The 25,830-nt window shown below is 39.0% G+C and overlaps 1 protein-coding gene across 2 annotated transcripts in view; it reads left to right on the top strand.

The window, feature by feature from the left end:
- The window catches only part of FAM135B (family with sequence similarity 135 member B), a 201,581-nt gene that overhangs the window by 132,666 nt on the left and 43,085 nt on the right, over nt 1-25,830 (top strand). For both annotated transcript variants that reach the window (XM_077189310.1, XM_054635636.2), the window contains exon 7: nt 7,342-7,468. In XM_077189310.1, coding sequence (XP_077045425.1) covers nt 7,342-7,468 — 127 coding nt within the window. The remainder of the gene's footprint in view (nt 1-7,341; nt 7,469-25,830) is intronic.

Raw genomic sequence — 25,830 nt, 5'->3', positions numbered from 1 at the left:
CAATCCCAGCTCTCTCAGCCTGTCCTCAGAGGAGAGATGCTCCAGCCCTCTCATCACTTGTGTGGCCTCCTCTGGGCCTGCTCTGAGAGGTCCACACTATCCCACAGCAGCACTGCAGGTGGGGTATCACAAGGGCAGGGCAGAGGAACAGAATCCCCTCCCTTCACCTGCTGCTCATGGAGCTTTGGATGCAGCCCAGGACGTGCTTGTCTTTCTGAGCTGCACATTTTTGGCTCCTCTCCAGTTTTCCATCCACCAGAACCCTCAGGTTCTTCTTTGCAGGGCTCCTCTCAGTGGGTCTCAGTCTGTACTCTCACCTGGGAATATCCAAACTCGGGGGTGACACTTGGATCTGTTGAACCCCATGAGAGTCTTGTGGGCCCACTTATCTCCAGAGCAATCATATTTGCTGGACCTGTGGGATGACCACAAGCATGGTGTGATGCTTTGGGGCTTGGATTGCCTCGTCTCTTTGCTCCTTGGGCAGCTGCATCCCTTTGCAGCAGAGAAGGGACTGCTTGGTTTTACTTGTCCTTGCTGAGCACTGAGCCAGATCTTGGTTAAAACCTCTTTCTCTGATCCTTAGAGATCTTTGACTTCTCTAAAAAGCACCCCATGAGTGGCTCAGGAAGCTGGACTGCCAGGGACCAAGTTTAAGACTTTCCTTTCCAGGCAGGAGTGGAATAATAGGGGAGAACTGCAATGTAGGGCCAGTGGCTGTGATAGCTGTTGTCTTGACCTGAAACAGTTCTCCCCTCACATGTGTGGGGTACCTAAGCCCAAACCCTTTGACAAGGCCCAGCAGGACACTGTGACACCAGGGCTGGAGCTGTGCTGGGGCAGAGCAGGGACAGCTGCTGTGCTGGCTGTGGTGTCTGCACTGAGTGCTTCTGGCACCTGCAGATCATGGAGTTGTATTTCAGACTTTTAGAATGTGGGAGAAATAGAGCAGAACCCACAGCCAGAGCTGGATGCCACATCCTAATATAACACAAGTGGCAGTTCTCTTTGGAAAGTTGAGGGCTTGCCTCTGGCAATCTCAATTTACCCAGGGTGGCAGGAGATGAGCAGGTGAGCCTGTCAAAAGATAACCAAAAAAAGGGAACAATGTCCAAGCTTGAGACTGCTCCCCTGATGAGGCACTGTCCTCCAAAAACAGCCTAAATACCTTTCATTCTCTTACCTAAGATCCAGGGGCTAAATGTGAGCAGATACTTGTAAGAGGAAGGTGAGGAGGAGGAGGAGTGGGGGCTTTGCACTCAAGTTTTCTCATTTGTATGGATGAGTTTGGTTTCTGGCCTGAGGCACTGACTTCTCCCTTAGCTCCCTGTCACTAGCCAGGGCTGTGAGTGCAGCCAGTGCTCATTAGCCCAGCTGCAGCTGTTAGGAAAGATATTTTGCTCCAGCATAACTCAGACTTCAAGGAATATTTCATTTTTTTCCCCAAGGAAACTTTGGTGGGTCTGTGGTGTAGAGGTCTTCATAGTCTCAGGCACAGTGCCTTACTTACACTGGACTCACCTAGGAGGCAAACACAAGATACATGGCTCATTAATTCTAGAGAGCTCTTCACTGCTTCCCAAAGAGTGAAAACCCAATCCACCAAGGAAATTAAAAAAAGCCAGTCTTGAAATTGCTGCAGATAAGCAGATCCTTTGCCATGGGCAGCTGGCAAACCTGTTTCCCCTTGCTTACACATGCGAGGGGTTTATTTTTCCCAGCTTTCTGGATTCTCCTCAACTTTCTATTCCTTTCCCCAATTCCAGACATAAGTTTATGTTAAAAAAAAAAAAAGTAGGCTTTCAGGATTTTACTTGTTAACATTGAATTTTTAATTGTTCATCTACAAATCACTGTGGAAAACCAGGAAATCTTGGTGAAATCTGAGATGGGGAAATAATATAATATAAATTTTGTTGGTAGAGCAACCAAGACACAGATATTCAGTTTTTCAGTGTCTTTACCTTGTTCTTTCTGGAAGAGGAAACAGAATCAGAGGGGCACAGTGTATTTAAAGATTGCTGATCTAGCCCTGATCTTGTTCTCTACTTCACTGCACTGAGGAATTAGGCCAAGCCTGGCCCTTCTTGAGCAATTTTATCTCACCTAAATTTGTTTATTTCCAGGCATTCTCCTGTTCCTCAAAAGCACAACTGAACCATCTATAAATGATACACACACTGTGCTGCCTTGTGTACCTTGAATCTGGGTTCAGACCATGCAGGTCCATTCTCCTACAGCTGGAAGTGTTGCTGGCTCCTACCTATGGGCAGCTACCTATGGGCTCCTACCTATGGGCAGCTTGTGTCAGAAACTGAACAAATCATTTAATGGGGACTAAAGTTCTTCACTTATTCCCCCTCTCCACACTCTTAGCAAATAAATTAATCTGTAGAAAGAAAATAGAATTTTTATGCAGTAAAGAGCTATTCCTTCCATAATATGTTTATTAGAAGAATATGGTTTATATTATTTTCCTCTAGGAATTAATCTGTAATAACTGGGTGGTTTTTCCTTTGAATTTTCTTTTATTTGGTAGTTTGTTTCATATCTGCAAAGATAAACCTCCACTTTCTCATGCCATTCTCCTGTGCTACCAGCTGAGAAATCACATAAGAAAAGCATGACAATTTCTGAGTCAAATTTAAAAAGAAAAATCCCACTCAAAAGTAAATTAAATATCACCACATAGCTTTATCTGCTTTCAAGTTTTATAGCAACTAAGGTTAAGTTCAGGACAAATGAGCCAGCATTTTCCAGCAGTCAAAAATCACTAAAGATTTCAAAACAGGTTCCCCCTCAACTCTGTTTGGTATCTAAGGAGAGATATGTATTTTCATTAAAATTTAATTTTAATAAACCTTATCAGTTTTACCCAAAAAGCTCAGAACATTTTACAGTCACTGATTAGAACCTTAGTGAAACTCCTTGGGTAAGAGAGGATCGTGTCTAGAGCAACACAATCCATAAACATCCACAGATTGTTCTTAAAAAAAAATAACAGATCACCCATGTACCCTATGGCCATGTGCCAGTAGGATTTGGCCAAAAACTATATTAAAGGTTTGAGTTAAAACAATGAGGGAAATCAGTGTTGTCACTACAATTTTCCTGATCTGTGGGAAAAGGCAGTTACTGGTGAAATGCAAAGAGATGTTAGTGAGGACTGTGAGGCTTTAATTCGAGTTATGCTATTTCTATGGGACTGACTTATATTTTCAATTTTTAAAGCAGTAGTATTTTATGTATAAGGTACTGAGATATAAAGAAGTAGTTTCTCCAAGGATCTGGCCTAAATGGGACACAAATTCATTTCTTGAATTTCCACTCCTGGTTTACTCACAAGATTGAAATTTCTTGTCATTAGAAATGTGATGACTGTGTGTGTATGAAGGTTGTTTATACAGTTTGGTAATTTCATATAGTGCAAGGTAGGTTTTTTTTTTCCCAAGCAAGAATCAGATCCTATTTTTTTCCCCCATTCTGCTAAAAACTTGCCTTTGTAAAAAAAAAATTGTTTTGCTTGCCAAAAAATCCCCAAACAACTAAACCCTTCCCTGCTACAAAAATAAAGGCCCAAAACACCAAAACAAAACTAAAAATGAAAGAAAAGTATTTCTTTTTTGGGCAGGTGAATCTGAATGAGAGCATGGTTTTCTATTAAACTACCCTAAAGTAATTTTTCTGATTTGCTTCAATAACACATCTGAATTAACATTTATCAAGGCCATTCAGTTTCTTATGCTAGGAAATTGTAATTTCATTTTTATGTAAGATAACTGTCCACAGAAGAGAAAAAAACAGGGAATGATAATTTAATATTTTGTGCTACACAAGAACCTAGTGTTGCCACATTGAATTCTGCAATAGCAAGTTCAAAAGAACCAGAAAGTTCAACACTTATTACAACGAGCAATTCATTCCAAGAGATGTTACAGAGGCCAAAAGTATAAATCACAAAGTCATGGACACAAATTCATAGAAGGTAACCATGACTGCTGGAAATAATTGCTTGAATATAACCTTTGAGTCAGAAAGGTCTTAAATTTTGATTGCTGGATCTTGCAGGCTGTAATGAAGGGAAAAAAAAATGGACTTTTCAAGGCAGTTTACTGTACTGTGTGTCCACAGATGACTACTGCAATAATTGGGAGACTCCTTTGAAGGATAAGGGTATAAAATCATAGAGTTATAGAATGGTTTGGGTTGGAAGGGACCTTAAAGATCATCTCATTCCCTGCCATGGGCAGGGACACCTTCCACTGGACCAGGTGGCTCAGGGCCCCATCCAAGCTGGCCTTAAAAGCTTCCAGGGATGGGGCATCTAAAAATTCCCTTGGTAACCTGTGCCAGGGCCTCAGCTCTCATGGTCTCATGGATAAGGTTATCAAAAGGCCAGCTCAAAGAGAACCCATGAAACATTTCACTGAAAATATTAATAGTTCTGCATGCACACACTTTAATCCTCTTGGGCACACACACGTTACCTCTTTTGACCTTTTTTATCCTGACTCCAATTAAAAGCTAAGGTTATCATACTGCATAAGGATCTAAATGTTGATATTAAATCAGTGCTATTAAATAGATAGTCCAAATGGACACATAAGTAACCAAGGTTCATGATTCATACAAATGAGAATGTTTACAGAAATAATTAGAAGAAATAAATACAGTGAAAAAATAATTGATGTAGCAAATGAACCTGTTATTGCTAATAAAAATTTTCTTCCATCACAATGTACTTCAGATAATATTAGAGGGACTCAGCAGTTTGTAAGCCTTCCACTTAAACTTACCCTCAGCAGACTGATGATGTTTTGGCACGTTTCCCAAAAGAAGGTTTTTGTTTTACAGTGCTATGTGAAATCAATTTCCATAAAACCAGCAGATTAAAACCCCTTCTCTGCTCTAAAAGCAAAAGATAAATAAAAAAGGCATTAAAAACTGCTCTTCTTTCCCTTTAAACCTTTGAAAGCTTTGCTCATATTCAAATGAAGGGTTTTTTCATGTGCACAGAACATTTGTTTAAGCTTCTCTCTCTGATACCACAGCAATCATTTTTTATTTTTGTTTCTTGAGCCTTTCCAGCAGACCACAGCAGACAACATCGTTCAATAACAGCTGAAATTATTCAGAGTAGTGTATAGCTCTTGTCTGTTGGAAATAGCTTTATTTATTTGTTTATTTATTTATTGCTTTTATCTTAAATGGTGCATGTAGGAAATACATGGAAAGCCTTCCTGCTGCTTAGAAGCAACCAGCTGGAAATTGCTTTGATCGCATAAATTAAAATGTACATAAGCAAGAATAGATATTTGCTGATTTGTTCTACCCCATCCTCCTTCTTATGGAATGACCTTTTTGCCAGTATTTTTCTATAACAAGCAGCAGTTTTGTTCTACAGACAAGACAGGGATTTGTGTTCAACCTTCTGAAACTGGTCCAATTTGTAATTTTGCTTGAGATCTTTTTTCCAATGTTGCAAAACTCTTTCATACAAGAACCTCACCTTTTGTATGGCTATTAACAAATTTTTTTTGTTTGTATCTTTATTATAAATCCTTCCAGAGTTCAAGAAGTATTTTGGGAATACTCCCAGGCACATGGTGTGATTCTTGGGGCTGCCCTGTGCAGGGTCAAGAGTTGGATTTTGGTGATTCTTGTGGCTCCTTTCCATCTCAGGATGTTTTGTGATTCTATGATTCTCTGTTTTCTCTGTGTTTCCGTATAGCACTCAGCACTTTTTGGTAAAGGCAACCTGTCCTTAAAAACTGAATCTGGTGTAGATATCATTTTATTAGTTTTATCTGAGCTGATGTGACCACGTGATATACATCTACACAGAGAAATAACTTTGGATTGGAAAGGCATTGCAGCAGGAGTGGCACTTCCCTGTGGCTTCACAGGAAGTATAGTTCTGGCACATTATGGTTTTAAGATATTTTTTGTGCTCTCCATCCTGGAAGGTATTATTCTTTCAAGAAGACCAGGTCTCCTGGGTACAATGGGATTTGGGATTCTTGGATGGGCATCAGATACCTGTGGATGGTGATCCCAGTTTGAGAGCTGTAGCACAAAGCCAATGGCATTGCATCTGCCCTTGGTACAAACAGCAAATGTGTTTTTCGTTTTCCTCTACAGTTCATAATTTCAGTTCCACCTTTTTCTGCATGTTTTTTAAGAACATTTCTGGTTGCTTTCATTGCACTTTAGTGATCACAGTTGGTAATTTGACTCATTGCATTCCCCACAAGTAGACTAATTTCCCTCTTGAAATATTGATGTAGTTTGTGTACAGCATGTGTTATCAGAGGGACTAACAGTATGGTTATCTCATCTCCAGTTGTTGATGAGACAGTCATCCAGCCTCTCTTTACAGTCCACAATTAGAATTAAATACTTGGAGGGTAAAATTCCTCTGATCTGTTTGATATCACTGCTTCAGCAAGAGATGACTCATGCTGGAAATGCCAGTTCCTCTCCAATGAATATAAAGGCATCATTAACTGGGGTGTAAGTACTGCTCAGATTAGTCCAAAGTATGAACCCTGACTGTGCATCAATACTCTGGTGGGCTTGATGCTGAGTAAACTTCAGACAGGTTATTCCACCCTTAATGGGTTCTTGGTCTTCAACAGCAAATGTACAAATATAGCCAGAAGGGAGCACTAACCACAATAGTCAGCACTGAGAATAAAACAACTTACATTCTGACAGTTTTTTTGAGGAAGAATTTGGATAACAGTGAAATCACATTGCACCCAGAAAAAATAAAGATTTTTTTGGCTGAAGTCTTATCCTTTTGGTGCTGAAAGCTAATGCCATGGGAGAGTGAGAAGTGGCAACCAAACTTCCAATCTATAAGTTTGGGATGAGCTAGAAAAGATATCAGTAATTAGGAGAGATCATGCACAACTCAAAGAGGAAGGGTTAAAGACAAAAGTGTGGTTAAAGACAAAGATGTTGCATCCATCAAGGTGCAAGCTGATGAGAGGTGGCATAAGAATGTGATCTGTGTGGGTAGATGGAAAGGTTGTGTTGATGAGATGTTATGCTGGAGAAAGATCTGTAAGATAGCAGAGAAAGGAGTGAGTTAAAGATAACAGTCAAATCACCTGACTGAATGCCTAGAAAACAAACTTCATTCACATTACTGCACACTGGGCAACGATCATTTTCAAGGAAAACATGAATTTACAGTGCAACTTGAAATAAACAAAAGCAAAACTCACCAAAATTGTAAGTCTTTTCTAAACAAGGAAATAGTACTGGGACAGCAATGATTCTTCTCTAACAATGCTCCTCTGATTACTTTTTTCTTCTCAATTTTTCTCTTTCTAGTTTTGCTCGTCCAGGCAAAGGTTCATGGCTTGGTAAAGGCAACCTGGAGGCAGGACCAGACCAGTCCAGTATGTCATTAGAAAATCTAGTGTTTGGAGCTGGCTACTGCAAGCCCACTTCTTCAGAGGTAAGGAGGATGAGGAATGATGTCTTACCTCAATTCCATCACACAGAGCATCCACATTGTCTGTGGAGAACATGCAATGGTTTTATATTTCCCGTAGAGGGATTTTTTGGAAGAATGACCCTTCAAACATTTCTGCAGGAACCACCTGGCACTTGGCTACACAATTCCTGGGTGTTCAGTCCCCACCTCCATGGGCCATTTCATGGTTCAAGATGTATGGATATACCCCCCTGCCCCCCAGATAGTGACACTTTTAAGACAGGATTCACCTGACCAGGTGTCTGATGTCAGGTGAAATTAATTATTCAGGAAAAGGTCCTGGATTGCAATTCTTGTATATGACAGTCAGAGGATATGAGTCATTATTAAGGATGTTATGAAAGAAGGTTTTGTGTCCAAGAGTATTGTGTGTGCTGGTGACAGGGTGTTACACACAATGCAGATCCCACAGTTAGTGTGTGTCTTTGATCTTGCTACTTACCACAGGTAAAAAGGTGCAATTTTTGTGCAATTTTTAAAAGAAAGTTGGTTGTTTTAAAATGATTCATTGATTTTTTTGTTGATCTTTTTTCTAATTTTTTTAAATGTTTTTTAAGTGCTAGTATTTTTTGGGTTTTGTTGGTTTTTTTAAGTCAAAAATGTTTCCTCAGCCCTAGAAACTCACCCCAGAATATTGCAACCATTAACCTGTTAAGAAACCTTGATTCAAGGCTCCTGATTAACATGCTGCCCTCAGCTTCCCTCAACCTTTCCTGTTAAAGTTTTTCTGTATAAATATTAAAAATATGCAAGCCTAGAGCACTTAGTACAGAGGAACAACCAGGGAATTAACGAGGGCTGAGAGAATGTTTGGCCTGAGGCTGCTATCCCAAACATTGGGTCAGTGTATGCTTTTGGCAAACAAACTGACCTCAAACTCTGCCTCTCTGGTACACATCATAGACATTTAAATAACTGTTTGTATTTTGGGCCAATCTCATCACATTAGAGAGAGTCTTCTTTGGAGAGTGGTGCCTATTTTCATTATCCTCTAGATAAGTCTCTGTTGAAATAGAGAAATGGAAAGTTCTCCCCTCCCATTTTTGCTTTTTTCTATGGAAAATCTTGGTCTGTTGTAATTAGAAAAAAAACCCAAACTTATTTCCTTCCCAATTTTCTTCCTTAGCTGGAAACTCTATCTTCTACCTATCTCTGTGACTAATTTTTTTTAATGGCAGGATAACTGTGAGTTGACCTTAACAGGAAGGCAGGTGCTCATTCTATCATTCCCCTCCCCAAATGGACAGGGTGCAATAGAGAAAAATTGTGGGTAAAGTCAGTTTAATTAAGCAAAATTAAGGCCATGTGCAGAAGCAAAGGAAAACAAAAGATTCATTTTCTCCTTCCCATCAGCAAGTGATGTCCAATCACTTCCTGGGAAGTGGGGCTTCAGGGTGTGAAGTGGTTTCTCTGGAACACAAACATTATAACAGTGAATGCTCCCCCTTCACCTCTTTTTCCTCAGCTTTTATTGCTCAGCACACATCCTATGGTATGGAATATCCCTTTGGCCAGCTTGGGTCAGCTGGCCTGGCTGTGTCCCCTCCCAGGGTCTTGCTCACTCCCACCCTGCTGATGGGGGAATGTTGGAGACAGTGCTGGTGCTGGTGCTTGATGCCTTGTCAAGGCTGCCTAGAACAGAGACCAAACAGAGCTAAAGAATAAAGTAGGGATTTATTAAAAGGCCTCCATGGATACACCTTGGGCAGCACAAGAACCCAGCCAGGGCTACACCCAAGATGAACCCAAAATGGTCACAAAAAATGCACGACCAAACATGAGGTCTCTCACTTTTATAAGTTCTGGTCCATTTGCATATTGGAGTTAATTGTCCAATTATAGCTGTAGCTTATGAAGTCCCATCCTTCTTGTTTTTCTCTCTTCAGTCCATGTTGTTTGTGCTCTTGGGCCTAAAATTTGGATCATTTGTCCTTGGTCCACAGCTAGAGAAGAAATTGTTTTGTCTACCTGCTCTGTGCAGAGAGCTCACCATCCCCTAATATGAAGCTCAGAACTACACACTGAAACAGTACAGAATCTGAAAATATAAAAGCTAAAACCTGAGGCATCATGCTCAGCAGGAGCCAAAACACTGCAGTGCCACCAACACCTCTGCAGCCACCAATGCCCAGCACAGCACTGGGAGGGCTGCCATGGGCAAAGTTAACTCCATCCCAGTCAGAGCCAATACAATTATTATTATCCTAGCAGATGAACTATGAAATACCAAAAGGAAATTGCTCTGCCAAGAACTGGCTTTAGCACACTGCTACCCTGCAGTCATCAGAATGCCACACACCAACCATCATAAATATAATTCTGCACAGTCCACATGGCCAGATGTGCATTTGCTTAGCTTCAGAAACCTCCATAAGTCATGACATCTGTTCTTGAGTTGAGTGTTTTAATTTAATAGACCATGATGGCCTTTTTGCCTATGCATGATGCATGATAATGAACAAAAGCTATTTTCTCTTGGCTTAACTTAAAAAAAAAAAAAAAAATTCAGAGCTAGAAAAGAAACTGTTGTGGGGCTACGCATAATTCCAAACAAAGGGCATGTGACTGACTGCTGGTTTATATGGAAGTTTATATCAGGCTGTAAGGGATTGAAGGAAGAGGAATAATATTAGTTCTTACCATGCTGTAATGCTTGGTCCTGGGTCAAGTTTTCTTCCCTCTAAAAACTTGTAGATATGATTCCAGGTTGTTTGAATGTGTTTAATAGACTTCAATTGGTTTGGAGAATTTTGCATCATGGCCAGTGGACGTGGGAATGGATTCTACCCTTTTCATGAAGTAAAAATCCCCAAAACCTGCAGACCTCTCTGATTACTTTATGTATATTTTTGTTAGGACCTTCCCTACTGCATGTCTGAATTAGAAACTGTTGATTACCAGAGCTCAAAATATACTCTACATATTTCTGTTTGTAAACTATTCTGATTTGATGCAACTGGCTAAATCTAGGGTGAAGCGTTAATAGATCTGGTCTTCCAAGGCTGACAAAGCTTGGAAGAGAGGCAGAATATGGGGAAATCAATTGCATAGGGATGTTGGTTAGTTTCTTTTTATGTCATAAACTGCCATGGAACATTTAGTGCATGATTGGACTATGGACTATGGATAGTTGGTCTATTCTGTTTTTAATTCGTTTAGCTCTGTTTTAATCTCCTTCTACATTTCATGTGCATTTCTGTGTTTTCCTTGATCTAAGAAGTCTCCAGGCTTAAGCTCTTAAAATGCATCTCCTGAGCAAGTGCTTTCTGTTCAGTATCTTCTAGGGAACCAAATCTGATTATTCAGTTTACTCAAAGACTGCAAACAGTCAAGACTTTCCTTATTTTAGCCTTAGTTATTGTGAGTAAACCAAATAGAGCTTTCTTTTCCCCTGGCAGATGCAGGTAGATTATTTTTCAAGAATACTTTACCAGAATGCTCCTGGATTTCAGTGTAGGAACTCTAAATCACTGCACCCTTTTTGCCAGGTCTAAACATAAAACCCCTGGAAAGGTGTGGTCTTTGGTGTCTGAAGCCTTACTAACTCCACAGTTTATTCAGTTTCATAGGTTTCTTATAAATCCTACAAATTAAAGAAGCAGATTGGATCACAAAAGTAAATTTTGTTCTCACTAGTGTCATCACATGCAGTAGATGGATTGGTGGCATGGTGTTTTTAGTTTATGTTGCAAGGGTTTTGGTACCAGAGGGGAAAATGGGACCGGGGGAGCCTTCTGTGAGAGGAAAGAAGAACCTTTCCCCACATTAAACAAAGACAATTCACCAGTCATGGTTCAGAAAAGATTTGAACACAGTAGAGTAGTGGCTGGATTTGCAGTAGTCTTAAACCCCCAGGAAAGCCAGAAATGTGCTGAAATATGATATTAAAACTGCCAAGTTATGTTTTCCAGATATTTCTTGAATACAAAGTAGAAGATTCTTACCTTGGTATATCATATATAGGTCATACTTTCCATTTATCCTCTTTTTTCCTGATAGGACTTGGGTGCATCAGAGAGTTAATGTTCTTTTTAGGCCCACAGGTTGACTGTGGAAGTGCTCATCTAGTTTATGTCACTGATTTGCTTTTTCCTCACTGAAAAGGCATTTGACTGCCTTAACTTTTAAAGATAGTCTGCATCAATCAGCTTTTCTTTCCACTTCCTGACCCAATCTTCTGCATTTGGGCTGCTGAGGTGCTACTGCTTAATGACAGATCCTGAAGGGTTCTTGTTCTGCACTTCTGACTTCTCACTGTGGAGATTAATTAATGCCAGCAGCTTTGGATTGTACACATACATTTTCCTTGGTACTCACCAAATGACTTCTGGACATTACTGACACTTTCCTCATCTCCTGGCTTAGCAGAGTAGTTATAATAATTAATTCTATTTAAACCTAGGTGATTTTTTAACACCTTTCTGTCTCTTCCCATTCCCCTACCTAGGAAACAGGGAACTTCCTTATCCCCTTTCCTCCTTTCCTCCCTCTCTAACATTTTCTCTGTATCTATACTGCACTTTTCCCTTCAAGCACAATTAAGACAACAAAGATATTTGAAAGAAGATATTTTTGGTTGTCAGACAAATATGAAGAAAGACAATTTTGTGGTCAAAAAACTAGACAAGAATAATCTACAGAATAATAAAATCTATGAAATAATAAGAAGCACTAGAATTTTTTCAAGTTATTTTCAGCCCATAACCTATGCTCACAGGGAATATATATCACTGTAGATATGTGTTCAAAATGGGATCATATCTACTGCAGTCTTGGGAGATGGCAGTGGGGTGAAACAGCTTCATGAGCTATGTGTGACTGGTGTCCCTTTGGGGAGCCTGAATTCCCCTCTGTGTCTGCTAAATTACTTTTCTGTGTGAGGAAGTTCAAGAGGTTGTTTTGGATGTTACGAGGTCTCAACTCCACACTGACTCACTCTTTCAGGTGATCTCAACTGCCCTAAGAGCTGAATACTGGAAAATTACAGCAGTTTTATTTATCTACAATAAAATAAACTATTCCTTGCAGATCTGCAAATTGAGTGGTCACTAACACTTCAGGATTTCTGTGCCTTATCCAGTAGCATAAACCTCTTCTGTATTCACTGTTGTCAGGCTGGTTTAATGTCTTTGTAATATTGTGCATCACATGCCTGCTGTGTTATAATCAAGTTGAATCAATGGCATACTGGGGATTATTAATAAACTGTACTCACAGTAATCTTATTTTCATTTGGCTAGCAGTTGCACTGCAGATAAATTGACTTCTAAGTAATCAGATTGATTAATCATATGATTTCTCATTAATAAGGTACTGGTGTTTGATGAGAAGTGTTCTTCTTTCATCTAGCATTGATGCAGCAATCCCAAAAGACATGAGGTTTATGCCTGGCATAACACAAGAACCAGGAGTGTCATTCAAAGACAATTTGTTGATGATAAATGTTCTTTTCCACAGACAGTTTGCTAATATTTTCATCTTTTCAGCAACATATGCAAAACCTGAGCTGTTCTAGCCTAGCACCAAAACATTTTTCAAACCCACATTTTTATGTCTCATAGAAGTCATCTATGGTTTAGTCTTCTTTTTTTTCTCTGTAGTTATGGATCTTTGGTCAAATAGTTCACTTTTTCAGCTCTTGAAGTGAGAAGACCCTGAGATTATTTCAGTTCATTTGAGCATAGAGCTAATAACCCCAAAGTTGTGGGTTTGATCCCTGTCCAGGCCATTCACTTAAAAGTTCAGCTTGATGATCCTTGTAGATCCCTTCCAGCTCAGAATATGCTTTGATTCTGCAGTGATTGTGCATCAGAGAGGAGCCTGAATAGGATCTATTGTGAGAATTGTAATATGTAATATGGTTCTGTGGTCCTAAGACGGCTGATACATATTAGTGGGGTTTTTTAATCAAATTTTCAAAAATCCCGGTATTTAAAATAGCTTTTACTTATAACTGCTCAATGTAGTTTACATCAGAATTTCATCTAGTATTGTTAATTTTACATGGAAATGCCTTTTGTTTTCATCTCAGACTTCTCTGCTTGGGTGTGAGTCTTGAATGGCAAACACTTCTTTCATGTGTTAGAATGCATTTGTAATGGGTGGTTTTAAAAGATTCCTTGGGTGTCTTGCTGATGCAAATGGTGATTAGCTGTGACTGGGACTCCAGCAGATGTCCAACACATAATTATTCTGAAATACCAAGACAGCTGATATACTGCTCTTTATAAAGTGAAATGACAAGTATCTTTAATCAGTATGTTCAAGGCACCATTCGTGGTAATTACTGATGAAATCTTTAATCTTTGGTTGCCTGAAGATAAATGGCTGATCTCTAGGAAAAAACCAAATGATCTCCTAGATGTAGCAGAAAATATGTAACTAATAATGTGACAATAACTGGTTTCTTTAATCACTGGCATATTTCTTTTCTGTGATTCTTACTTTCTGATCTGACATATGCAGCATATAGCAAAGCAATGATCTGAATTTTTATAGAGTTCAAAACTGAGATTAATTTGGGTTTAGGCCTGGAAAATGGTGTTAAAAAAGCCTTGTAATCTTTTTGCTATGGGTGTTCAATGAAAATGCCCTGACATCAACTGGAGATTCTCATGAGACTCCAGATGGGAGGGTGATGGTGACTTATTCTGGAGAAAATCCTTGGGAATTGTTCATATTGGACTGATAATTTATTCCTTTTGTTAAGCAATGGAATTTTCATAGGAAGTTGCTCTTTTCGTACGTTTTTTTTGCTATTTTCCTGCATTGTTTATGTATTGGAAATAATTAGATTGCCGCATTCTCTTTCTAAATCTCATCTAGACTTACATAACTGAAAGTATTTTTATTATGGCTAATTTAGAGGGTTGTGAGTAGTGTGGTAAAAGGCAGACTAAGCATGGAGAACATATTTCTCTTTCACAGATACTACTAGAGTTATATACTGAAGAATTTATTTGGCTTCCCTCACCATAATTTCTCACTTTGTCTGCATCCATTTATGTGGTTCACTTGGCTGATATTCTTTCAATTCAAGGTATTCCTTTCTAAAGATTTCAGCATTGATCTTTCAGGAATTTTATAGGAAGGGGCTTGTGCAATACCTTTTTTTTTCTTTCTTTCCTGAAGCAAAGTGCAGTAGCAGTGGGAACAGACTTTTTACTCCTCACTTCAGGAGCTGGACTTGTCTGCTCTCTAATTTTTGAAAGAATGTTTTATTATTCACTTTTTCTTTCTTCTCAGTATTTTTCCCAGTGGTACCTTGCTTAAAAATCATGTTCATGTGCCCTAAGGAACACTGATCCTTAGCTCCTAAAGCACAATATTTCCCACTGACTGATGATGAGAGAGTTCCTGAAGGGAGACCAAATCATCTCTCACAGCTTCTGAGCTGCTGGCCTTTCCAGGGTGAGCAGAGATGCCAACACAGCACAAGGGAGATCCATCAAAGCCAACCCTTTGCTATTGGCAAGTGTCCCAGAGAGCAGCTCAGGGACTGGGGAATAGGAAAAGAGAATCCCTCTTTTTCCAACCACTTTGGCTTGTTTTGTGGAAAGAAATCTTCAAGTGACGGCAAAAGCCTACACCTCTGTTCATAGCTATCATGTCAGTCATAGTGACCCAAGAAACAGCTCCACAGCTGATAAGAATTATCAGTTTTGATGCAGTGCTAGGCAGGAACACTTAGAAGTGCAGTGCCTGTAACACCATTCAAACGGCCTAATATTTTCTCCAAGAATCAGAGAAAATTTGGCAATGTGACAAGCAGATAAGAATGGGCTAAGAGAAAGAGATGGGTCAGCATATTATGATTCTCTAAAGCACTGCCAGACAGAGGTGAATAGCATGAGACAAAAGCTTAGCCAACAGAGCATTTTTTTTTTTGTAGCTTTATGGCAAAATAAGAATAATTTTAGAATCTCTTCAGGACAAGAGTAACTTCTTCTGAAAATGACAATCACATATCCAGAATCTGTACTCAAATGTTGGAATGAGTGTCAAAAAGAAAATAAATTTGTATCAAAATTGGTTAATTCTTCAAGGAAGCTCTTTGCAGCACCAGGAAAAGCATGTGAATATTCATGCAGTTACACATGTGAGTACTTGGGTGAGAATATGGGTCTAAAGACTTATTTAGGGTAAGCCAGACACAGTCAGAGGAAATGAGCTTACACTACTTCTTTGACTGGCATAAACCTTGAGAAATCAAGGTTCCAGTCAGCCCAGTTTTACCATGGTATTTACCTCTGCTGTTCCCAGCTTGACCGTATGGTTTTTGAACAGGGTCTGATGGATTGTTAATATCTGGGCACTCAGTCCCTGCATGATCCCAGATTGGCTGGGTGTGTTGAAGGAGCTGCAGTATTGTTCATCTGCTGCCTCTGGTTCCTAGCAGATCAGATAAGGCCAAGACAGATAAGCCTTTACCATCCCTTTCTTCCTTGTCTTCTTCATAGACTCATAGAATGGTTTGGGTTGGAAGAACCTTTAAACACCATCTAGTCCTAACCCCCTGCAATGAGCAGGGTCATCATCAAATAGAACAGGTTGCTCAGAGCCCTCAAACCTGGCCTTGAATGTTTCCAGGGATGGGATGTTGCCCTGTTCTTCTAAGTTCTTCTAAGCCTTCTAATGTTTACATTTTTGTAATGGAGTTTCTCACGCACATTTATGTAAATAATCATTGTTTTTACATTCTTTTCTGGAGAAAAAGAAAATTAATAAACTATTAGTTTGACCAGTGTCATTGGAGAGGTGGCAATTTCATCCTCCAATCCAGAGTCACTTTTCAAATTATATATATGTCAAGGTCAAGAATAAACTTCCCTTCTTTCTTACCTTAGAAGTTCCAGCCATTGTGTCATTTTATTTCGTGTCCTATTGCAGCAATCGGACATTTACCAGGTCTCTGGGCAATCTGGCCCATTGTCTCAGCAACCTCATCACAAAATATGTAGTTTAAATCTACCCTCTTTTAGTTTTAAACCATTCCCCCTTGTCCTATCTCAACCTGCCCTGCTATAAAGCCTGTCCCCATATTTCTTATGAGTTGCCCTCAAGTGTTGAAAGGCTGCTACAAGGTCTCCCAAGGTATTCCCAAATTCTTTCTGTGGGTAGGATAAAACCACAAAGTCAGTTGAAGGCATCATATATCCACTGTTTGATGACCCAAGGCAAAAGCCATTGCCATCTCACAGGTTTTTGTTAGGCCTGGATGCAATCTGCAATGTCTCTGCTGGAATCAGCTCTTCCTGGCATTGGCAGACAGAGCTGGCTGATGAGGAGCCGGGGTGAAAGGCTGAGCAAGACAGCAGGACACCCCCAAGGCAGTGTTCAGTAATGTTCATGTGGGTGGTAAAGCTCTGGTTCTGCTCTACACATTGTGTTTCTTTTGTAAACAAATACAGTTCAACTCTCCAGAGCTGCCAATCAGTCTTTTTCTCCACTACTGGAGTCATTAGAAGTGTTTTATTTAACGCCATAAAATTATGGCCTACAGAATAAATGGTAAGCTACTCATAGCTCATGAAATTTGATTGTCTTTGAGTGTAAATTACTTGAGGGCTGGGATATGTACTATGCATAATACAGGAGGTATCTATGGGGCTATGAAAATGAACCTATGAAGATGTAATATTTATGCAAATTTATACAGTTCCAGCTATTCAAAAGTTCTCTATTTTGTTGCAGTAAATTATAACATATCAATGTAATTGCCTTAAAGTAACATACCCAGGAAATATTCTGATTAGCCATTATTTCTGTTTCAGTGTTAGAACAGAAATTGTAGATTTCTGCAGTGATAAAAAAGACTGTATATTATTTTATCATTGGCTTTTCCATTTGATGTATGTTTGCATGCATGTGAAAGACCTATAAATGATTCATTGCCTGAGAGTGTCATAAGTGAAGACTTCAGGAATGTGGCATAATCACAGGATTAGACATTGAGCTGTTTCCTGGCAGCAAAAGGCATAGAAACCACATCCCCCACATCAAAGAAACCAGACCAAAATTACAGCACCTGGGCCAAGGAGGAGCAATTTTTGTGCAGAGCTATTTTTTGCAAGAAGGAAAGTGCTTTAATCCGGGCTGTAAATGATTTTTTCTGAGTGTGATTTGAAATAAAATAATAAGTTAATACTAATAAAATAAAATAAAATAATACTCATTAAAAAAACAGGTTTTGAAACATTTCTAAAAGAAAAATCTAATGGATCTCATTGGGTCACTTTGACAACTTCAATTACCTGAGTGGTGGGACTGAGTCTCAGATTTATCTTCAGCAAAATAAGTAGGAAAGTAATGAAAATTGATTTGACTTGGTTTTGCAACAGACCTTGAACTATGTTCTCACAACAGATCTGTTGATTATTTTTCACAATACAATAATGCACAATATCCAGGTAACCTGAAAAAAGGCACATTTAGACCCAATAAAAGGATTCTTTTTCTCCCCATTTCTGTAGCACATGAGAGAGCTGGTATAACACATTGCCAGAAGGTGCTTCTGTGAACTTTGTAGGATTTGTCACAATTGTGCAAAATGACAGCACTGACACAGCCCTTGTTCTGAAGGGATGGGAGCTGTGAGGGCTGTGATATAAACCAATATTTGGGTAATTTGAGGAAGACTTTTGCTGGAAGGAATTCAATTTCTGAAGCTGTCAGGGCTTAGGCTTTTATTTTGTTCTCTTTGTTTACCTCTGTCTCCTCCATGAGCGTCAAATTCTTGACTGTGATTGCTTGCAAAACACAAGACTTGTTGGATTTCTCTTCTGATCTGGTTTGACAAAGACGATAGAAGTCAAAATCTTTTACTCACCTCTTTGGGGAAAAATAGAAGTCAATCATGAATCAAGTACAATGTCTGGGATATGTGGGAGCATTTGTAAATAATAATAAAAAATAACAGTCCTGTCAATAGAGACATGATTTCTTTCCACTTGCATATGAATCATAGGAACCTACTTGGTAACACTTGTGGCTGAAGGAAACAATAAAACAAAAACCCTGCCTTGGTAACAAAATGTCAAACTGCTTAAAAAATGAACTCATAAAGGTTGAAGTAATTTTTCACTGTCAAAAGACAGTTAAATATTTCCTCTTTAGCTATTGTTTGACATTGTTGCTAATGTTTAAATTTGCTAAGATGAGGAAAAGATCAGAAATAGTGTTGTGATTGTTTCATTTTTTTATCTCCATTTGTGAACACAAAGGTAATTAACCAGCGTGCAGCAACTGCTCTGATTATAGACATTTCAACAGTGAATTCTGGGCAAAGATCTCAATAAATAGATTTGGGTGGGCATGGTTGGCACTGTATCTCTTCCCTCCTATGAGAGTCAGTGTGATCAAGAACCAAAATAACCTACTAGAAACTTATTTTCAGATCGTACCTATAATTTCAGAAGTCAAGCCAGTGGTAGCAAAATGACTGGGTTCAGTGATCTTGGCCACCTGCTGTGGTAGCCTGGAAAGAAAATGGTGCAATTCATAAACTCCTGCTAAAAGGCACTCATGTCTATACTCTTGTTATTAAAATAATTCACAATTCTTCTTATGGCACCATGCTGTAAGACAGCAGATATAAGTTCTCCACAACTAATTCCAGTGAGTGTTGATAAAAGCAATGGCTCAAAGCAATGTTGGATTGATTTGGAATATAGTCAAATAGACATTTAAATTTTTTTTTATATACATGGTCTCTTTGAATTTTAGGTTTCCCAAGAAAAGGAAGTATGACCTGTTTCTTACTGTATTTACATGATGTTTGAATAATGGTCCTCAGATTTTTCTTGTGGCAGCATCTAGCTCATAAATGTCTTTCCTACAAAATGTGAACAGGAAATGAGGAAATTCATCACCTCATTTAAGCGAGATTTAATTTTTATCATCTCTTTAGTATCCTTCCTGCACTTTTGTTGTGCCTGGTTCTTTATGTATTCCTTTCTTTGGACAGGAGGATCCCTGTCTTTGCCTTTGAGTCTTTCCTTCTGGACAAATGGTGCTCCAGTGTTTGAAGTAAGCAATTCTTCCTCCACACACAGACATATTTGTAGCTGAGAATAGCTTTAAGAGAGTAGCAGGATGTGAAGTTTTTGGGTCTTTTGGCTTGAAACGGCAGCTTTGTGTGCTTCATGTGCTCAAGGTCTTCATGCAATCCAAGCACAGCTTGTGGGGGAATTTCAAGTAGCCCCAAATAAGTTTTCATTGGCATGACCTTCTGCATAAACAGAGCAAGAGAGGTTGCAATAGGGACATTTCATTAATGAGACTGTTCAGTGCATCCTGTGCTAAGGAACAGGATCTCAGGACAACCCTAACCAGTCTGATTTCATTATAGTTATGTTCCTTAAAAATAGAACTCATCAAATATTTGATCACTTTGATATTTAATTTTGAGGCAGTTCCTGTCAACATTTTGGAAAGGTAAAAAAGGATCCAAATTTCAGAAAGCCCAAATAGAGCATCAGTGGATAAGTGCAGTGAGACTTGGGTTATTTCTAGAATCTGCCTGATATGCAGACAATGCAATGTCAGCATCGGTTCTCCTCCTGTACATTGTAGCCCACTGACATGACATTTTCCTAGCAGGAAGGAAGCCCAGACTCTGTGGTCAGAGACAGAGTGGTGTGACTGCTGAGTTGAGTCCACCAGCTCTGTGGGAAGCTGTGAAATAGGCATATACTAGAATGGGTTGGAATATGTCCATATGAACATCCTCTCTGCATCCTAATGTTTACTGCTCCCCACATTAAATAATTGCTATGGTGTCCTGTGCTAAGTTACATGACTCAGCATGTGTCAATTTATCTAAATTCACTGTGAACAGGTGAGTTTAAGGTATGATTTAATTTGTATTTGTAGCTCATTATAAAATTGTAAAATATTTGTTGTGGTGCTTAAGTGGCAGCTCTTGAAATGTGAAGTCACAAGGACTAGACAGCTTGCAATCACTAAGGAAAATGTCTTTGGAAAAAAAAAGAAAAAAACAAAAGAAGGGTGTTTCATTTCACTTTGAAGAAGGAAATACTTCTTTCTAAGTTGACTTAACACGTTTCTTTTTTTCCTGTTTGGGCAGTGAACTGTAAAATCAATTATTCCTGTAGCTCTTGTCCTACGTGAACAGAGATCCAAGCCTGAAGACACTTTCTCTCTGGCAGTGACTGTCAGCACATAATAGAACCTGGCATTTCTAAATAGGAAGCTGCAGTCCTCATTGTTGCTTTTATTACATAAAAAGCATGTCAGAGTGACCATTTGCTTCGTGTCTGTGCTTCAGAAGGCAACACAGAGCCAAGTCGTTTGGTACATGCAGTTTGATAGAAGTTCACTGCGTTTAATAGCAAATTCTGCCAAACACCATGAGAGAAAATTCACCTGCAAGAGAACTGAGTTTAATTTGTTGGTTAGGTCCACACTGGCCCACATGCATTGGCAAAGTCTTCAGCCAGCTCTTGTACCAGCTGTGGCCATTCTCTCCTGTAAGGACAAGATGAGACCTTCCCCTCCCCGCATGCCTCTTCACTTCCATCTCAGGTCCCTTCAGCTCCTAATTTTTCTTAAGATGATTTCCAAGCTCACACTACACCCAAAAATACATTCTCTGGGGCTGATTGTCAGCTTCTTGGAGTCAGCAATTACTGCTGAGTGAAGAACCCAAATCATGATGTCTAAAACATTTCTCCTCTCTGAGGGAAGAAAATACTTATTCTAATTCAGAATACTCCACATTTTTTTCCTCTGTTCAAAATTATATTAATTAAGTTGTTTGGTTTTTTTTTAATAAGCACTGGGGTGGAACTTCTCTGCACAACTCTGAATTGTCTGCCTCTGAGCTTCTAGTTTAATTTTCTTCAATGCAGTCCTTTCCTTTCATACACAGCCCTTTCCTTTCATACACGGTGGAAAACAAGGAATATTTCTAGGGAATTGTGCATTATAAAAATGTTGAAGAGGGACTTTTTGCAAGGGTGTGAAGTGATAGGACAAGGGAGGTTTTGAGGTTAGATCTGGGTAGATTTGGGTAGATCTTGGTAGTGGATTTTAACTGTATATTTATGTTGGATAATTGGAAGAAATTCATTCCTGTGAGAGTTGTGAGGCACTGGAAGAGGTTGCTGGGAGAAGCTCTGGATGTCTCAGTCCTGGAAGTGTTCAAGGCCAGGCTGATTGAGGCTCTGAGCAGTCTGGGATCATGGAAGGTGTCCCTGCCCATGGCAGGGGTTTGGAATTGGGTGACTTTAAGGTCCTTTCCAACCCAAACCATTCTAGGATTCCACAACAACACATTTGAAGAGGAGGGGATGAGCTGTACCCCAAAAATTCCTGTTTCTCTCTCTGTGCTGGGAAGGGAGTCCAGCATGATGAGCTGAGCTGGACATGTTTATGGTCTAAATAAAAAGTTTTGCTAGATACTAATGTCACCACCCCTATGCAAGCAAGCTGTGACATGCATTAGAGCTTTGGTCATTAACCCCTATGTAATGTAAACGTTGGTAAATAAAGCCAGTAATAATCTATAAAATCCTGGGGAAAATAATTTATTTAATTATTTAGCTCTTTATTCATATACTTAATATCAGGCAGTATATAGCATTGATAAAGAGAAATATCCTGTCAGCTGCTAACCTGTATAATTACACAGCATAAAGCCATCTCCACACCAGCCAGAGCCACAGCTGAGCACATCCTTCCCTGTTGCCAGGCATGCAAGTTGAATCAAAACATTTTTGACATTTTCTGATGTCCTGAATGCCAATTGTAATGGCACAATTGTGTTAATATCACTGAACAGGATCTCCTTTTCCATGTGTGTGTGTTTGTACATACAGGTGGGAGAGACAAAGATGTTAACAAGTGTTCTTTAAAAGAAATTACTGTTTGGTGCAGCTGCCTGCAGAGATGAGTATATGGGAATAACAAGGCAGCTCTTCAGCTAAGGGGTCCTTGTTTGATCACAGAAAAAGGGGTGGATTTGCTTTCCTTATCTGTGAGTACGCAGCATGGACTCTCTTTAATCAGAAAGGACAATGTATTAAGGTCCTTTTTGATGTCTCCACTGTGTTATTTTTGGTTAGGAGATCAGAATTTGCACCATAAGTATGTATGTATTAATAAATATTTACTTCAACATTACATATATGGACCAGTTTTAGATAGCTAAATAGATAGAAAGATATTTATATAAATCTTTGTATCTAATCTGTCCCCCTTTTTTCATAAACAGTTATTTTTTAATATTTGGGTTTTTTTTCCCATAAAATTGTAATTATTCAGTGTTGCTCTATCATCTCTTAGCCAAAGAATATCACAGTGTGCTTTGTGAATGTTCCCCACAAGACTCTTAGTAATAACAATATGAAGATATGAACTAACATGTCATTTTCAGACACAGATGTAACAGAGGGAAATAAAAACACACCCAAAGAGTTGTGGTGGATAGGGTAATGTGGGAAATAGTAAAGGTAAGAAGATTTTTAGAAAGCTGAGAAAGCAGGCCTTGGAAAGAATAGAGAACTAGCTGCAGCTGCAAAGTCTGAAAGTATAAAAAGTTACAATGGTACAGCAAGCAAGGACATTAAACAATAGCTTGAGTTTTAGGCTTGGCTAAGATAGACCTTAAGACCACAGGAAAATATGCTTACTAATATAGTAGAAGGTTTTAAGCTTAATGATGGTGTATTGTGTATTGTTAATAGAAAGCAGACAAGCAAGCATTGTGTGAGGCAGGTGTATGTGTACTTTTAGTGATTGCCTAGAACAATTGTCTGTAAGCTTTATCAATATGCTATTGGCTAGAAAGTTTTTAAAATGTTCTGTAAGAAAGAAATCTTTGGCTGCTGCTGCCTGTACGTGAGCTTTGCCATCTTTCCATTGTCTCAGCCATGGGATGAGGCTGATGCTGCAATAAAAGCTCAAGGAATGTACCCCAGCAGACCCAACCTGTTCATGAAAACAGCTCCCTAACACAGGGTGACATCAGGCTGGTAATATAAATAGAGATTCTTCAGGGCTCCATCCTTTCCCCAATGCTCCTCAACATCATTAACATCTTGGATGCAGAACTTGAAGAAATACTAAGTAAATTTTTTTATGACACTAAACTGGGAGGAGCTGTTGAGTCCTTTGAGGGCAGGGACACTCTGCAGAGAGATCTCAACAAATCAGAGAAATGGGAAATCACCAACAGTATGGAGATTAATGTGGGCAAGTGTTGGATCCTGCATGTGGGATGGGGAACCTGGATGTACAGACAGACTGGGGAATGAGGCTGGAAAGCAGCTGTGAGACAGGACCTGGGGGTCCTGGTCAGTGGGAAGCTGGAATCAGCAGGGCCCTGGCAGGTAGGAAGGTCAACCCTGTCCTGGGGGCATCAGCACAGCATCACCAGCCTGGCAAGGGAGGGATTGTCCCACTCTGCTCTGCACTGGGACAGCCTCACCTCCAGTGCTGGGGGCAGTTTTGGCTGCCACAACATAAGAAAGATATGAAGGAATTTCAGAGTGTCCAAAGAAAGGTTATGAAAATTATGAAAGGCTATGAAGAGTGAAGGGTCTAGAGGGGAAGACATATGAGAAGCAGTTGAGGACAAGGAATTGGATTCAATAATCCTAATGGATCTCTTCCAAATCAGGAGATTCTATGATTCTGTGATACATGATTCATACAACTTTTCTTGTGCCAGATGAGTCAGTGCTCATCTTAGAAGAAGGATGCCTCAGGTCAGACACTGCTCTGACTTTGATGAGACATTTTCCCCAGTGCTTTATTTACTGCTAAAGCAATGTTTTTGCAGCCTTAATTTTCTCTTTGGTGATGTATAACCCTAGAGATTGGGTGGAGGACCTTCTTATTTATCATAATCAGAATTGTTCAAGACCTTCTATAGAATACCCTATATGTGCTTTTACATGAAGAGCCATTGTGACTGTATAAACTTCTGATGATATATAGGATGTAACAGCCTCCTGTCACTAAGTTCAGCTTTTAAAGTGAGTGGAAAACAGACTTCAAATAATTGCACAGAAATTAAGAAATCATGAAATGCCCCCTAAAAGAAAAATCTGGGGAAAAGCCCACAAGAAACCAAAACATCTGTGCATGAACAAAAGTATTTAGGGAGGTTTTTTTGACCTTTAAATTCTAAAATATATTCCTATATGAAGTTTATCTTGATGAAAAAGAAAATAAAAAAAAACAGAAGATTTATTTTAGAAGAAAAATATTTTTTTCTTTCTAAGTGGGTCAATAGAAGACATTTGGAACATTGTCAGTGTTTTTTCTCCTAGAAGAACTTAAAGGGAAATCAGTACAATCTGTGAAACACTTTTGCTTTACTAGAATGATATTTTTAGATGGTAATTTTCCTAAAAATACTTTCCTGGCCACTCCTTCTTCCTTGGCCAATTGCAAGTGATAAACCTACAGCCTCCATTTAGAACAGTGACTTAGAGTCACTCACACAAATGAGACAAATTAGAGCTGACCAGGAGAATTCTCCTCTATCTGTTCAGAGAATGCTCTTTTTCTGGCTTGATGGCTCCTCTTTTTTAAGGATCTCAAGTCAAATACTTTCCAACTGCTAATTTTGTACAAAATTTAAATTATCACTGAACCTGTCACTAAATCTGACTGCAATGTCAAATACTTTTTCTACTGTGTTATTATCCCAGGGGTTTTAACAAAGTGGCTCTAATTTTTAGAGGTAATATAAATGTCAAATTGTATTTATGAAATACCAGCCTACGTTTTCTTACATAACAGATTTAGTGAGAGGCATAACATAAATAGTTCCATATATTGTCAATGCCTTTCTAATTATTGCCCATTATTGAGCTTTGGATTAGTGTAATCAGTGTAACTGAAATAGAATTTAAATATAACATAATGATTTTACTTTTATTTTAGAGCTTTGGATAATGAACCAACATATCAAAGAGAGACTGATAAATCAATACAAAAAAGCAATTGATTAACTTGAGAGAATATGCACATCCTAGTCCAATATTTCTATTTATCTTAAATGTTTGTTCCTCAGTTTTACTTTTTTAAATGGAAAATATTAATTTTCTCAGTTTTCCATAGCTGTTCCTCCTGTAAGCATGCTGTCTTCCTGTTGGTGGATATTAGAGGAGAGATTTACAGGAGCTGGCTTATGTGGGTATCATCTGACCCTCAAGAATGTTCTGTGTTCACATATCTGCTGCTGTCAGACAAAAAACAGAAATGCATTATTTTTCTGCCAAATAGGACCAAGATTTGGGTCCCATGCCTTTTATATGTAGTCTCTGGTTGCTCTGTTCAATGAAAACATT

This window comes from Agelaius phoeniceus, chromosome 1, assembly GCF_051311805.1.
Source record: "Agelaius phoeniceus isolate bAgePho1 chromosome 1, bAgePho1.hap1, whole genome shotgun sequence".
Lineage (NCBI taxonomy): Eukaryota > Metazoa > Chordata > Aves > Passeriformes > Icteridae > Agelaius > Agelaius phoeniceus.
Note: the sequence above shows the minus strand (reverse complement) of the source record. Positions and strands in the feature narration are given on the sequence as shown.